Source organism: Mustela erminea, chromosome 3, assembly GCF_009829155.1.
Source record: "Mustela erminea isolate mMusErm1 chromosome 3, mMusErm1.Pri, whole genome shotgun sequence".
NCBI lineage: Eukaryota > Metazoa > Chordata > Mammalia > Carnivora > Mustelidae > Mustela > Mustela erminea.
This window is the reverse complement of record NC_045616.1, coordinates 57,851,537-57,867,167: the sequence shown is the minus strand read 5'-3', so window position 1 is coordinate 57,867,167 and position 15,631 is coordinate 57,851,537. Positions and strand designations below refer to the sequence as shown.

General features: G+C 37.4%; 1 protein-coding gene across 8 annotated transcripts in view; it reads left to right on the top strand.

The window, feature by feature from the left end:
* Positions 1-15,631, top strand: part of ATG10 (autophagy related 10) — a 316,831-nt gene that overhangs the window by 243,442 nt on the left and 57,758 nt on the right. For all 8 annotated transcript variants that reach the window (XM_032334863.1, XM_032334862.1, XM_032334861.1 and 5 more), the window contains one exon: positions 3,345-3,442. In XM_032334863.1, coding sequence (XP_032190754.1) covers positions 3,345-3,442 — 98 coding nt within the window. The remainder of the gene's footprint in view (positions 1-3,344; positions 3,443-15,631) is intronic.

Sequence of the window (15,631 nt, the reverse complement as noted above, 5' to 3'; positions counted from 1 at the left end):
AAGATGTAGAGAAAAGAAGCCACATCACAGTCGTTACTGTTTTATCTGTACGTGAGAGAAAAAGCTCTATTAGCCATATCATCTCCAGTGTGGATGGTCAGCAGAAGCTGGAGAGATTGACACTCTTGTCAGAGTAGCTTGCACAGGACTTGTTTGATCATCATTAACACAGGCATTTTCTTTTCTTAATACATGCATTTTCAAACAGTCTGTAAATGCGTTAGAGAATGCAGTCACGTCTATTCACTTAGAAAACACTCTTCTCTTTCTAGCAAGTGGGTCGCACTCTTACATGTAGGACCATGATGCATCCTTTTATGTTTGAACTTAATATGTTTAACTCTGTAATTATCTGTTATTCTAAGTTGACCAGATCATTGTTTTAGTTTCTGTATTGCAAGATGTTAACTTACATCTTGCAACTTTGAGATTATCTGAAAACACGTCACACGCCCTCAGTTCTAGCATCAAATCTGATGAAATACTCTGTTGCATTTGTCCTGGGTCTTTCCACATTGTTGTTAGTTGCCGATTATTGCATTTTGTATGAATGGTTCCAGCAGAGTATGCAGGGTTTTGACAGTGGTAATATCTGAACCCCTTACTTACTCCACCCTTAGATTGTAGGCTGAAATATTTTACAGAGTAAAATTAAAATCATTATTGATGGCCAGATATTAAACCCAGCATTCTTCTCTAAGTCTTCAGAGCCTTTCTTGATCTTAGAGGAAAGAAAGGTAAGGAGGGCATCCTTTCATTTATCATTTGTTCAGTAAATATTTATAAAACATTTGCAGTGTGTGAGTGGGGCCAGGTGCAGTCTCCGCGCTCAGAGGCTGCAGGGAATGGTGGGAAGGGAACTGAAACTTCAATTCCAGCTCTAGTGCAGTCATGAACTGGCTGCGTGATTTTGGCTGATGTACGTTTCTCAAGACCTTGGTTGCCTTAATTATACCAGCTCAAACATTTTATTATCCTACAACTTGATTTCTTGTTAACATCGATGTCTGAAAATTATTTCGAAAGCATGTCATCTTTTTATAATTGGATTATTTGGTTTACCATCTGACATTAAAGTACCTAAGATCCTATTTCCCTCTTCCAACATCAGCGCGTGTATGCACACACACACACACACACACATGCGTGCACATATTTTGAAGATATGTAGAGCTTATTTTAAGGGCAAAGTTTGGCCCTGCTCCGTAAATGTGTACAGAAAACAATATAACACAGATACTGAAGGCAGCTTGGTTTTAACTTGTACCTAAACATGACATTCAAATGTTAATTGGATGAATAAATCTTGTTCATTTTACAGACATGGAAATGTCAATGGAATAAAACTATTTATCACAAGATAATGGTCTCCTGCCGCCAGATAAATGCCAAGATGAAAATACTTATTGAAAATGTATCAAAATATTCAATTGCTATTTATTAAAAATAAAGGTTGAGGAAAAGTTCAGCTTTTCAGGTCAAACATGAGAAATGCCCTGCCTCTAGTATTAGTATATCATCAAACACGATGTGCCTGGTGTAGAAACATAAGAAAATTCTAAGAAATAGTGGTCTATAAGTGAATCCTTTAGCTTTATAATATAAGAAGTACTGGAGTGGTGCAGTGGGGGCTGGGAAGAGGTACCTACTAGGTATTAAGCTCAGACTGTGTCCTTGGCAGTTTTGGGTGAGTGCCCTGATGCAAGCCCATTCACATGAACAGGATTTAAGAAGGATAATTATACTCATTTATAGGTAAACTTGAAAGCCAAATAACTTGCAGTCACAGAGAGTAAGTGCCGACATCAGAATTCAAACTCAGCCCAGGCTCCAAGTCCAGTGCTCTTCTACAGTCCACATCTTTACTTAAATTCCATGAATCTGAGTACAATACCTTTTGCTTGGTGATGGGGGGAGGGGTTAGGGTATGTTACTTCCCCAAGTTTTATTGCACCTGATGACCAAATACTTCTTTGGGTCTAATGATTTGATATATTGATGAGCTAGCTTTCTTTCTTTCTTTCTTAAAGCTCTCAGGAGTGAGAGTACTGTAGTTTTGTGTGTGTGTGTTTTTTAAGATTTTATTTATTTATTTGAGAGAGAGAGAGAGAGAGAGAGCCAGCACGAATGGGAGCTGGGAGTTGTTGGGTTTGGGAGAAGGAGATGCAGGCTCCCTGATGTGGGACTCCATCCCAGAACCCTGGTATCATGACCTGAGTCAAAGGCAGATGCTCAGCTGACTGAGCCACCCAGGCGCCCCCCTTGATGAGCTTTCTTTAAATGCTATTGTCCACTTGCCTAAGGGAGCACACCCCTAAGCTCTGAGCACTTGATAGCTCTGAAGGGCCAAGTAGCATTAAATTCTAGTAGTAAGACCATCTTCTGTCCAGGGGTTTCAAAGCCTTGAGGTAATTTCTTCTTTCTACTTTATTTTACTATATTAGATACCTATTTCTCTACTTGTGCCACAGTGGTCTTCGTAAAATACACTATTTGGATTGTTATGAATATAGGTGAATTGTTGTGATTGTTATAAATATAGGTTAAGGTTGAATTTCTTAAAGAAAGAAAAAGTGAATTATTGTTCGCTGTGTGTTTTCCTAATGTCTTCATGCCAGTTCCTTCTCACGTCCCCCCCACCCTTCACAATTCCCTTTCTCACCTGCCACAAACAGTGGATGTTAATGTCTCCCACCTCTGGACTAACAGAGAACTGCAGTTTTCCTCTGGTCAACAGCGACTTTCTATCTAGTATTTTGGTATTAGTATTCTATTGTTACACTTGTCCTAGTTTCCCTAGTAGATGGTAGGCTTCCTACTAGGAGAAACAGTGTGCTTTCCTTTTCTCTATTCCCCATAGTACTCAGCTGAGTGATTTGAACATTACAGATAGTTAGTCAATGAGAGAGTGAAAGAAGCGGGTGTACATACAGTCTTTGATTTAAGAACTAGAGGAATTATTAAGATTTCAGAGGTATTCGTAGTGCACCCTTGTGAATATGGGAATCCATCTACCTGGTCCTTTGCCTGTGCTTGTATCTATCAGTTCTCTCTAAAATACATTTGGATTTTATTTATTTTGCAGAATTCCTACAGGCAATGAATGAGCAGATAATTTAACTGCTAGACGGTTACAAAGGAGAGAAGCTTGAATGTTTAAATTTCCCTCAGGAAGAAAATAGTAATTCATATAGCACTATTTTGATATATAAGTAATATGTGTACTACTAGCAAAGATTTAAAAAAAAAAATCATAGCATTCTTCTAGGAGTGTTAGATAAACACCAAGCACCATTGTGTCAAATAGACTACTGACTGATGGTCTTTGCGATGCACTTTTGCAGATGGAAGACCTTTAGCTCTGAAGGACATATGGGAAGGAATCCATGAGTGTTACAAGTCACAGCTGCTGCAGGAGCCATGGGACACCATTACCCAACAGGTTAGAGAGTACTTTTATTTTATTATATGTGACTCCTTCCCTCTGCTCATCTTTTCTTCTAGTTCTCTCCTCTGCTCTTTCCTATTTCATTCCTCTACATCCTTACCGATTTCAGTTCAGAGACAGCTTCCTTTAAAATACTTTCTCAGATCCAGAGATGGTTTCTCCTCCCTGTTACAAGCTCTCAAAGCAACCAGTCGTTTTCCTTTACAGTGCTTTTCACAATTTTCAATTATGTATTTGGACAGTTACTTTTAATTAATGTATTTAATTAATGTGCATTCCCATGTGGGCAGAACCTTGTTTTCTCTCTCTCTCTGTCTCTCTCTCTCTGTTTTTAAAGACTTACTTATTTACTTTAGAGAGATAGAGAGAGAGAGAGAGTACATGAGTTGGTGGCAGGAGCTGTGGAGAGATTCCCAGGAAGACTCTGCGCTGAGCTTGGATCACAACCTTGAGATCACGACCTGAGCGGAAATCAAGAGTCAGATGCTTAACCAGCTGTGCCACCCAGGCACCTCTTTTTCTCTCTTTATTGTACACCCAGCATTGGCATAGTTCACATATCATATAGTGAATGCTCAATAAAAATGTATTAAGTAAATGAGAGTAGTAACTAAGTTGGCATATTCACTAAGAAGTACATGATTTAACTTGTGTCACTTACAGTGCTTCAGAGTTTTGCTAATAGGTACATTTGCAAAAAGAAAACAAAACGTAAACTTTTGATTAATAAGAGGTTTGCAATAGGGATCTGAAAAAAGTAGAGAAAATACATCTGCAAAAGTACATATAAAAAGTAGATTTGCAAAAGTAGGGAAAAATAGATCTGTCAATCATAGAAGTCATTATTAGTGCCTTACTAAAATCAGCAGTTAATTATTTTAGAAATTTAAAAATACTCATCACCTTGCAACCAATCATGGTCTCCTTAAAAATAATTTTTACTTGTGTCAAAAATCTTATTTTTTCCCAGGCTCTGTTAAGCTTAATCAAAGCTTCCTTTAAAAATGATTTTATCAGCCATTAGAATTTTTATGCCCTCTTATGTGTTTGATCATAATAATGACAGTTTACCTCCCAATCAACGTAAGAATCCTTAGCATCTTGTAAGTAGTTCTTTGGCAGTAGCTGTAAATGACCATTTTCTAGGTTTTAATTGAGGACAAAACTAGGTTTAAGTACATGCATATTTCACACAGCCCCTCAAGTTAATCCTTTCCTCTCCTTTCCCACCATTGCCCTCTTAGATCAAGTCCTCCAGCCTCACCTGGAACAGTTAGTAAGGCCTCAAACCTCAGTCTTCTGCTCCTTCCTCCCTGCCCTACTTCCCTGCCCTACCACATCCTCCTAACCATGATGTGTGTATCTTGCCTATGCACAAACCTGCAGTAGCGGTCCAAAGGCCTATGGCATGTGGTCCAAATGCCTCACCTGGGCCGCAGTGGCTGCCACTCCCTGGCTCCAGCCTGTCCTTTCAAGCTTCTCTTTGACCCCGCTGTACACAGTCTCAGCTCCTGCCAAACGTGGCTGTTCGATGTTCGATTCCCAGAAGCCATCCTGTGCAGTTCGTTCTTGGAATTCTTTCCAGCCTTGTCTTCCCTGTTGCCTTTGTCACGTCTTTCTATTTCCTTTTGTTCTCTCACGTTCCTTTCTTGAAACCACTTCAGCTCACAGAAGCGGTCCCCTCTGAAATTCCAGTTCTGTAGACCAGGCATAGGTGGTTGCTCTGAAGAAGAATAAGATACATAAGCAAACACATCCTAGAGATTTTTGGCAAGAACATTTCATTATATGCAAAGCATTTTAGATAATCTTTAAGCATCAAGGTGAGTGCTAAGAGCTTCAACTTCCAGTGTCTTGCCTGTGACCACAGGCTGTCTCAGATTGTATACTGTGGTGTCAGAATCCACAGGACCCAGAAAACATTTGGTTGGAAGAGTCAAGGGAAACGGCAAAGGTTAGAGGCAAAAGATAGATGGCAAAACATCCCAAAGTACATCTGCATTTACCTTTAGTACCTTTTTCTCAGCTTCTTTTCATTTACATTTTACGTTATGTTCTTGAGCCCATTTCTTATCCTTTCCCTTTTTCTGTCAGTGTTATCAATCTCAGTGCAAGCCTATAGCACAATTCCTGGAGATCTATGTCATTTTGGGTTTTAATTCTTTGTGTCTCCGTTGTGACTTATGACATATGAACAAGACTTTGAACTCAACTACATTTTCTTAGTTTCCTAATATGATGTTGCAAAGAGATTTCTGCTGATAGAACTCCAAGCTGCTAAACCGACCACATGAACCAATCTGTACATTTATTGTTTGTAACTGAATTGACTAATATCTTTTAATCTGTAGTCACTTAAGTGTCATGTAGACAGCCTGTTAATGGACCATCTACTCCTACCTGTCATAGTATAGTAGGAATGGTCAAATCCAATCACAATAAGCATTATTATTTCTAAGACCCAAGTGTGAGGGCTCACTTAATGGGAGAGATGGTTGATATAACCAAACTGCAACACAACTGGAACATTTAGGTCTTCCTTTGGGATTTGTCTTATGTGGATTGGTCTGTGGACAGCTATTCGATCTCTGACAACAAACTTTGTGGCAGCTTTAGAATTGCTCTTTGCAGTGCATATGTGGGCATTAAAGACCTAGCCAAGGAAACTCACTTGTCGCTCTTGTATTAGTTGGCACTCGAAAGTCATCGTGAATGTCTCCTTTGGTGGTCTTGGCTTTTATTCCTAGATTAGTTAATGCTTTAGTATTTACATGCTCTTCTTTGCCTGAGATCTTTGAGAAAGTGGATCTTCATTTTTGTAAAACCACATGTGGAGAGAAACACTGAGTGTCCTCAGCTGGGAGAAAGGGAGGTTGTGATACAGCACTGGGGGAGAATGGGCTGATAGACTGTCGGTGGCACCAAACAGTAGATAGTGTTTTGCAGAATTATAGTAAAGAACCATTAGCTTGCAGACTGAACATGATAATAATATCCTGTCCTTCAGAGAGGCTCAAAAACAAAAGCAGCCTCCGCGCAACAGAAAATGTGTTTCACTTCATCTTCAGGCTTGATTGTGCTCATATAGCTTGTTGCTCTTCATCTTTAGTAATCACACTTCTGTTCTCTCAGCGTTTGTCTTGATGATAAGGACCTGTTCATGTCAGACATGAACCCTCTCTTTTGACGACAAGCCACTAATGAATCTCATACATTTGATTATGGTGATTACTTACCTGCTTTTGTCCAACATTATGAATTACCTATTATCTCAACCCTGTAGCCCAATAAAGAACTTCTGAAAGAAAGTTAACAGATGCCTGGGTTGTATCTGCCCATATTAGTACAGTGAATGTTACAAAAATGATTACTTGCATATGCGGGCTCCATGTCTTAGATAAAGAACTCCTGTGATCTTGGCACAGATTAAAAGTCATAACAAAGCATACTTTCAATTTTACTTGAAGATGTATTTGTTTATGTGGAAGTGATCAGATAAGTAATTGTTTCTTACTGTCTTCTTATTTTTAAACCTTATATTATGAAAAATTATAAACATATCCAAAAGTAGATTAGTAGTATAAGGCATTTACAAGCTAATGACCAATCTCATATATATCTATATATATACATAGATAGATAGATAGATACTATCGATAGATAGATAGTATCTCACCCAATGTGGAATATTTAGGAAGCAAATCTTAAACATTATATCTCATCCATACAAATTTAAGTATGTATCTTTAAAAGACAAGGACTTTATACCAATGTTTATAGCAGCTTTATCCATAGTAGCCCAATGGAAATAACTCTGATGTCCTTCAGACCATGGAGATTAAATGAAGTTGTGCGTCCTTACTAGGGAATCCTATCCAGTAGCACAAAGGAACCAACTACTGGTATGCTGAACAACCTGGATGAGTGTCCAGAAAATTATTCTGAGTTCCAAAAGCCAATCCCAAAAGGTTGCATAATACATGATTCCACTTAATCTAACATTTTTTGAAATTAGAGAGGGGATTTGTACCTACTTGTTGGGTGTTAGAGAAGGAGATGTAGGTGGGAAGGAAGAGAGTGTGGCTATACCAGGCAACATGAGAGGGAACATTGTAGCAATGGAAATGTCCTGTGTCTGACCTATCAATGTTAGTATCTTGGTTGTGATATTTTACTATAGTTTTGCAAGGTGTTATCATTGGGGAGCTGCTGAAGGGTATGAATAATCTTTTTGTATTATTTCTTACAATTGCATATGGAATCTATTGTTATCTCAAAAAGCTTAATTGAAAAAAATGTAAGGACTCTTAATAAACATGACCACATTTCTGTTATCACAATAAACTGATAATAATTTCTTAATATCCTTAAATAAGCAATTAATGCTTAAATCTCCACATTTTAAAAAATTTTTTATAGTTTCTGTGAGTCGGATTCAAATAAGGTTTATATATTAAAATGTTTAACATCTCTAAAGACTTTTGAAAACAAGGATTCTCATTCTTTTCTCTTTTTTTTCCTCATACATTTTGTTTGTTTGTTTGTTTGTTTTCCTAATTGTAATCCTATGGTATTGTTTGGTATGTTCCTCCCTGAGCTTTCTATAAACTGGTAGTTAGATCTGGAGGGTTGATCAGATTCAGGTTTGTTTTTTGGGGCAAGAATACTTCAATAGGTGATTCTGGATACTTCTATCAAGAGGCACATATTGTTTGGTTGTCATTCTTTTTTGTGGTGTTAGCAGCCATTCATGATTATTGCTTAGATCCATAAACTCATTAAGGGTTGCAAATGGTGATGTTCTAATTCCAGAATTCATTATTTATTAGTTGGGCTGCTTTATAACAGCAGTTTCCCCCACCAGATTAGTTACTTGACATATGCTTTGTATAGAAAATGCAGGATAAATGTTCTAGCTTAAGATAATAACCTTGTTTTCTAACATCCTAAGGTGACCAAGAAAGTTTTCTTATGTATCTTTGTGGACTCATGGATATAGATGTTTTATGCATTTTTAATTCATTAAAGTGGTTATCTTTATCGTTATTCAATTGTTGCAACAACAGGGATGGAACTAGAGGGTATTATGCTGAGTAAAATAAGTCAGTCAGAGAAAGACAATTATCATATGGTTTCATTCATATGTGGAATTTAAGAAACAAAATAGATGAACATAGGGGAAGGGAAGGAAAAATAAAATAAAATGAAAACATAGAGGGAGGCAAACCATAAGAGACTCTTAACTCCAGGAAATAAACTGAGAGTTATATCCAACTGGGGTAACTGGGTGATGGGCATGAAGGAGAGCACTTGATAGAATGTGCACTGGGCATTATATGCAACTGATGAATCACTGAATTCTACCCCTGAAACTAATAATACACTATAGTGTATTATTATCTAAATTGAATTTAGATTAAAAAATAATTTTAAAGTCTCTTTAAGTTGGCTCCTGAGTTATTTTGATATAACCCAAGTAGCTTTGATGGGTTCTTGCTTTTTGAATTGACCAATTGTTGCATATTCACATTGCAGAATTCATGCCCAGACTCACCCCTCCATTTTCCAAGGAGTCTTGCTTTCTTTCAGAGACTTTATCGAGGTGCCAGAACCAGACAGAGTGAGCACCACTGCTTACTAGCTATATGAACTCAGGCATAGTTCAAAAACTCTGGGCATCTTATTTTTCTATTAAAGATAATGGCAGCATCTACACAGAGTTGGTGGAAATACTAAAAAAGAGAGTTGCTTACAAAGCTCAACCTGTGTCATATGTCCCTGCGAATATTTTCCAACACTGTGCACTTTAAATTTGGAAACCAAGATTTTGGAGGTCCTTTGTTTTCTGATTCTTCATGTCTGGGAAGGCTGTCCAAGTACGAGTAAATGAATGGGATTGGGTGGATAAAGTTGGAAAGAAGCTCATTATATTTCCTCATGTGATCCCACACAAGTGCTATGAGAGAACTGGATTAAACATTTGCAAGGAGTAGAGTTAAGAGGAATCTGTTTAATACATATTTTACATACCCCAAATACCATTAATTTCATTTTGAAGACTTCATCATGTCTAAAACATGCGAAAATATGGTAATTAATTTCAGTGAGTTTTCATTATATTTCCATCATAAATCTCTTAAGATAAAAAAAAAACAAAAAAACAAAAGCCAAAACTCAAACAACAAAAAACAGAACTCCTTAGGTACCTTTTGGCGAATAGATTGCTTTTGACTCTTAGTGATGCAGGAAGTCACTGGTTAAGGAGTCTTAAATAATGAAGCTTGATATGTTGCCTGGTGATTTATAATGATGGCTGATAAACTGATGATTTAATTGTGCTTCCTCTAGTAATAATCTTAAGTGCTCAGTGAAGTTCCAGTGATTGGCTTTCTTCTGAACTCAGTCTCCCTGGAGTCTTTAGGCGTCTCTTTTACACAACATCCGATAACTGACTTTTAACTGTTCCTATTTTAAATAATACAAATCAATTAAAACACACAGCTGTTTAACACAACTTCTCAGTGTTGGTATAGGTCTCGGTGGGTATTTCCTGATGGCTCATAATGACATCAATTTCGTGCACCTGGTAGGATCTGTGTGAACTGGAAGTGGCTTAATTCTTAAATGACAAGAAAATTAAGAAGCCTTTTATGGATTGCTGCTGCTGCTTTAGAATCCCTGCCAGCACCACTGCAGACTCTTTCCTCTTGGAGTTTTATTTAAATGGGACTACAGACTTCATGGTGTTGTTTTCTCTGTAATTTGCTGCTCATTTGTTGGATCTGGGTTTCTAGGTATTCGTTCTGGACATTAAGAAGACACTTTAGTGGGTAGGTTTCTAGTGCCATAATCTACCTGGGGGACTTTTTATAGAAGCTTTCTAATGTTTCTACCAGTACTTGATGGTTCTAGCACCCTCTACTATCTTAGAAGAGTGAAATACACTTTCATCACCATATCTCATGTTCTTTGGTGTTTTCGGGTAATGATGACAGTGCTATTTTTCTGTCTCTATCAATAATTAATTTCTAGATTGTCATCTGCACAAGCATTGTGACTTTTAAAAAAGATTTTAATAAAGATTTTATTTATTTATTTGACAGACAAAGATCATAAGCAGACAGAGAGGCAGACAGAGGGGTGGGAAGGGAGGAAGCAGGCTCCCTGCTGAGCAGAGAGCCTGATGCGGGGCTTGATCCCAGGACCCTGAGATCATGACCTGAGCCAAAGGCAGAGGCTTAACCCACTGAGCCACCCAGGCACACGCATTGTGACTTTTAATATTTATCGAATGCTGATGCTATGGGTACTTCATTTTAATTCAGAAATACCCACTATCTCTTATACACTTTTTGTGCTTTTCTTGTTTGGGGGGGGTAAAAACCACATTTTTCTTAAGTTTTTCTTGTTCTTGAGACTCTCTTTAGATTACGAAGTATATGAAACTTTGTTCTCACTATCTTTGACGAAACAATTAATTTCTCTCAAATTTTTCTTTGATTTTACACCCTGGAATGTTTTTTGGAAAGCCTTAACTTTATCCTAAGTGCTCTTTAGGCATTGGGATGATATTACTTTCTCATCCCACTTTCACTTTCTAAGGTTTTCTGGCCACTAGCCACTAATTAAGTGTTTAAATGACTGTAAGTAGAAGTGGGGGCTGATTTATTATGGAAGATCCTTGTCTTTTAAGGTGTTTTGTTTTATTCCATCTTACTGAGAGTCCAGATAAATAAACAAGGAATGTATTTTTTAAATAATAATCAGCTTATACTGGTGTGTTTGGGTTTCACTTCTCTAAACTGAAATTTATTTCACTAGGCGATAAAGACAAGAAACTGGTTAATGTACTTTGTTATCTGTGTATCTGGTTGAGGGGAGGGCTGCTCAGCCTCTTACCATCACAGTCGCACTGTTGACTCAGCACGTGTCTTGAATTTATAGAAGGGCTTTCTTTAAAGAATTTTCCAGCTTTTCACTGATCCTTAAAATTTCTTTTTCTAAAAAAGGAGCATTTTATAAGTGTCAGAGTAAAATACCATTTAAAATATTTATAATTAATTTTAATATGACTCATCTTAGCACATTTCATTTTGATAATTACCTACCATCAATTTTTAATTTTTAATAAACATCTTAGTTCCACAACTTTACATTTGAGGAATATTTATATTCTCGTTTCTGGTTTTTGAGAGAGAGGTTATTGGTGGGTAAGTGGAAAAACAGCAGCTATAGGTAGAAAGAGTAGCCTGGGGGAGCAGAAAGGCAGGCACAGGGCCCGGAGGGAATGGAAGGTAGACTCTGCAGACACACTTACCCACACACTTACCCTGTAAGGGTATAAGCTTCCTAAGAAAGTTGCTGCTCATTTTATCTTACTTTTGGCATAATGGTGGCTGCACATACATATTCTACCATGTAATTGTCACACATTTTTTTCATTCCTCTTCCTACCCCCTTCAGCTTTTTTTTTTTACATGTTGTTTTCCTGATTCTTTTCCATGTGAGCTATTACATTCTCCATATTTTATATACAGTTTGTATTTTAGTTTAAAATTTAAATTTAAATATAGTTTAAAATTTAGCCAATAAGTAGGGATAATACCAAAGTATATAAAGTATATGTGCAAGTCATTACAAGTATTGTCTTACATTGCTAATATTTTTTCACTATATTAATTATTTTCTACTTGTCTCTGTCCAGTCTGAATTTCAGAAATATTTCTAGTGGTGTCGGAGTACCGTCTAATATAAGAGTAATACATATACTGTAACCATCAAGGCAAGTGAATGAGAACTAAGCGGTGGAGGGGAAAAGACAGTTGTAGCAGGACAATCTAAGCTAAGGGTCATTTCTGAGTTTTCTTGAACAATAAGTAACTAAAAGGGAAAGCCAATTAAATCCATTTTTTATTGTTATGGAAGGAAGCAGACAAGTTTATTAAGAAAGACAAACTTTTCTTATGTTAAATTTTAGAAAGGTAATTTTACAAACATGAAAACCTGGTCTTCTTTATAGATACCACTTACACCAACTTGAGACTGGTGTAAGTGGGGAGGGAGATTGCGGGGGGGGAGTGATGTCCAGTTGTAGTTGTGTGAGAGTTTAAATAATATATGTTGTGTGTTTAGGTTTATACAGCAAAGGCCCTTTTTAGCGGCTTCCTGTTCAGAATGAGCCTGCAGATGTATGCTGAATGCTTGGAAATATTTTTTGAATTTGAATGCCTTTGAACTGGATATGCCCTCTGTAGTTAATCATGGTCACTTACCTTCTTTATTGCCTCATACCTTGTCTACACTTACTTGCTTAGCCTACCTGTCTTCTAAAAACTTTAGTGTTTGCTTATTCCATACAAAATACAGAGAAAGAGTGTAGAAATTCTGTATGATTCTGAATTTGTGAATCTTGGTATGTATTTTGGACTATCCTCAGATAAAAGTGCTATTGTGTGGGCTTGCATTTTTAATAATTGCTATTTTTTCTGATTAACAAAAGTAATACATACTGTTCATTTTTAGCAAAATACAGAGTAGCCAGAAGAAAATAAAAATTACTCATAATCTCAAACATTCAGTGGTACTATTGTTAACCTTTCAGTGCATAGCTTTCTAAAATATATTTATATTTATATATAACTATACAATATATAATGCATATGGTCACATATATGTATATATTAGATATAAGTATACACAATACAAATGAGATTATACCATGCACCTGGTTTTTGAAATTTACATCACAGACATCTTTCCGTGTCAATATTTTTTTTTTTTCCGTGTCAATATTTAAATACATCTAAATTTTACTTTTAGTAGCTGCATAGAATTCGATTCTAAGGCCATGCCTTAGAATTGTTTTAACCAGTTTTACACTTTGAACGTTGAGTTCTTTCCTAATTGTTTGCATTATAAACAATTCCTAAGTGAGTCTTTGTGAAGATCTTTGAAGTATGATTTGTGTAGTTGTCAGATTATTTCTTTGGAATAAATTCTTAGAAGTGAAATTGGCGAGTCAATAAGTATTGACTTTTAGAGATTTTGTTAAATATTTCCATGTCAATATCAGAAAGTCATGCTAATTCTTACTACCAGTAGGATGTTCGAGAATCCTTTTCCCTAAGTGTTCACTGATACTGGTCATAATTGTTCTTCTTAATGTGCTACAATCTGAGGTCAAGCAGGCATTGGATTGGAGGCAGGTAGTTGAACACTGAACTTCTGACGAGTAGCTTAAATGTAGGTATTTCTTGCATTTCTTCGGCACATACATTTGAGACACTAAGGAAAGTAGTTAAAGGGTCTGATTTCCATTCTTGCCAACACGGAACATTGTTTCTGTTGTCCAGAGGCGGCTCATGGGAGTACTTGCTAGCAAAGCTGAGGCCTTTTTTTTTTTTTTTTTTTTCTTTGCAGGACTTATTAGATTTGCCCAAATGATTGAGCAGAATCCATGGTAGCCTGTAAATCCCGGTCCTTTAAGTACGGAAGGTAGGGTGTTAGATAGCAAGATTTTTTTGTCAGCAGGACTTATCCATCATCCACCTTGCCCAGCTAACAAGACTTGCATGGACTACTTGACTGAGTAAGACTGTATCTGAAGGGGCCTGCCAGATGACGTAACTATTAATAGACACCCCTGCAATTAAGAGTTAGCGTTTTGAATACTTTCAAAGTATTTTCCATGTAGGTCCCAAAGAATGCCTTCCCAAACTGGCAACCTTGGTTTTGGCACAGACTTGAACTGGCAGTAATTAGCTGCTAGATGAATATATTCTTTAAGTAGAATGAAGTCATCTTCATATAAACAGGAGCTTGTCTTTCTGTTTACTGCCACAGGATATCAAGTACTCACTTCTCCTATGAGCATATGAAAGTGGGAATAAATTTATGTATGGGGCATGAATGCAAGTCTTTTAAGGTTAGAATTTATCTTGCCTAAGGATTGTTCTGGTCACAACAGCTAACATTTAGGGGGCATTTCTCAAGAGCCGGGCATTCTTCTGAATATACATATTGTTTCGCTTAATCTTCTGAACACCACTGTTAAGTTGAATCTGTTCTCCAGATTTTAGAGAAGGAAAAACTGAGGCACAAAGGCATCAGACAACCTGCTAAAGGACACACATCTACTAAGTAGCAGAACCAGAATTTGAACTACTGAGCGTGAGAGCTCCTGTCTTAATCCCTATGTCTGAGTCCCTTGCACGATGCTAATCTTGTCCTCAAGATTGTCATAATAATACAGATATATTAAGGTAGATCTGACCCCTTTCTGCATTGTGAACCCCTGAGAATTTGACGAGAACTCTGGAAACTTCTCCTAGGCATACAGTATTTTGCAGTCCTAATCAGGAGAACCCTCAACAGGATATTCAAATCTTTGGAACTCATAGGGGCTATTGTGGCTTAGAACTCAACATTCATCCTACTCTCCTTCTCCAATGCCCCTCCTGTACTGCAGACACTGGGCAGCTAAAACATAACTTTCCATCTCCCTCTCCAAGAGGGTTCTGAATTTGATTAAGGTTCATCACATCAGATGCAGGGGTGCGGGATTTGGAAGGCAGAAGTGTTGGAGGCTGCAGTTTGTTGGAAGCACTGTAGGTCATGGAGGTCCTCTGTGTGGCTCATATTCAGTTATTAGCGTTCGGTGTGTCAAAAGGCAGATGAAGGGACAGTCATTCTGGTGTGAATTACAGCAGGTGTGGTATGGTCCCGGTGATGGCCACAGAAGAGACAGTTTCTGGTGATGGCAGTGGGGATCTGATTCTAGAATGGCAGATTCTTGATATTGGAAAGAAGCAGCAGGTCCCGGGTGTCCAGTTCTCCAATAAGAGCTTAGAAGTTGTTCTTGGAAAGTCATACAGAGTTTGTTTATTCAGCCCTCGCAATGAGGGCCTCAGCTAGTCAGAATAGATTCTGGTTTTTGGCAACTGAGCCTTGACTGCGACAGGAATGTATAGCTGGATCCGAGGATAGATTTTTCAACAGGTTGAGAATTTGGCTCCGAAGTCAGAAACACTTGGGTTCTTATTTAAGTTCTACTTATTAACATTGTGAACAAGGATAGATTACTTGACTTACCCCCTTCCTCACTCTCAAAATGGAGAATTATTCTCTGTGGGAACTATTATAAGGACTACCTCACTGTTTGTTGTGAGAAATTATGTGAGATAA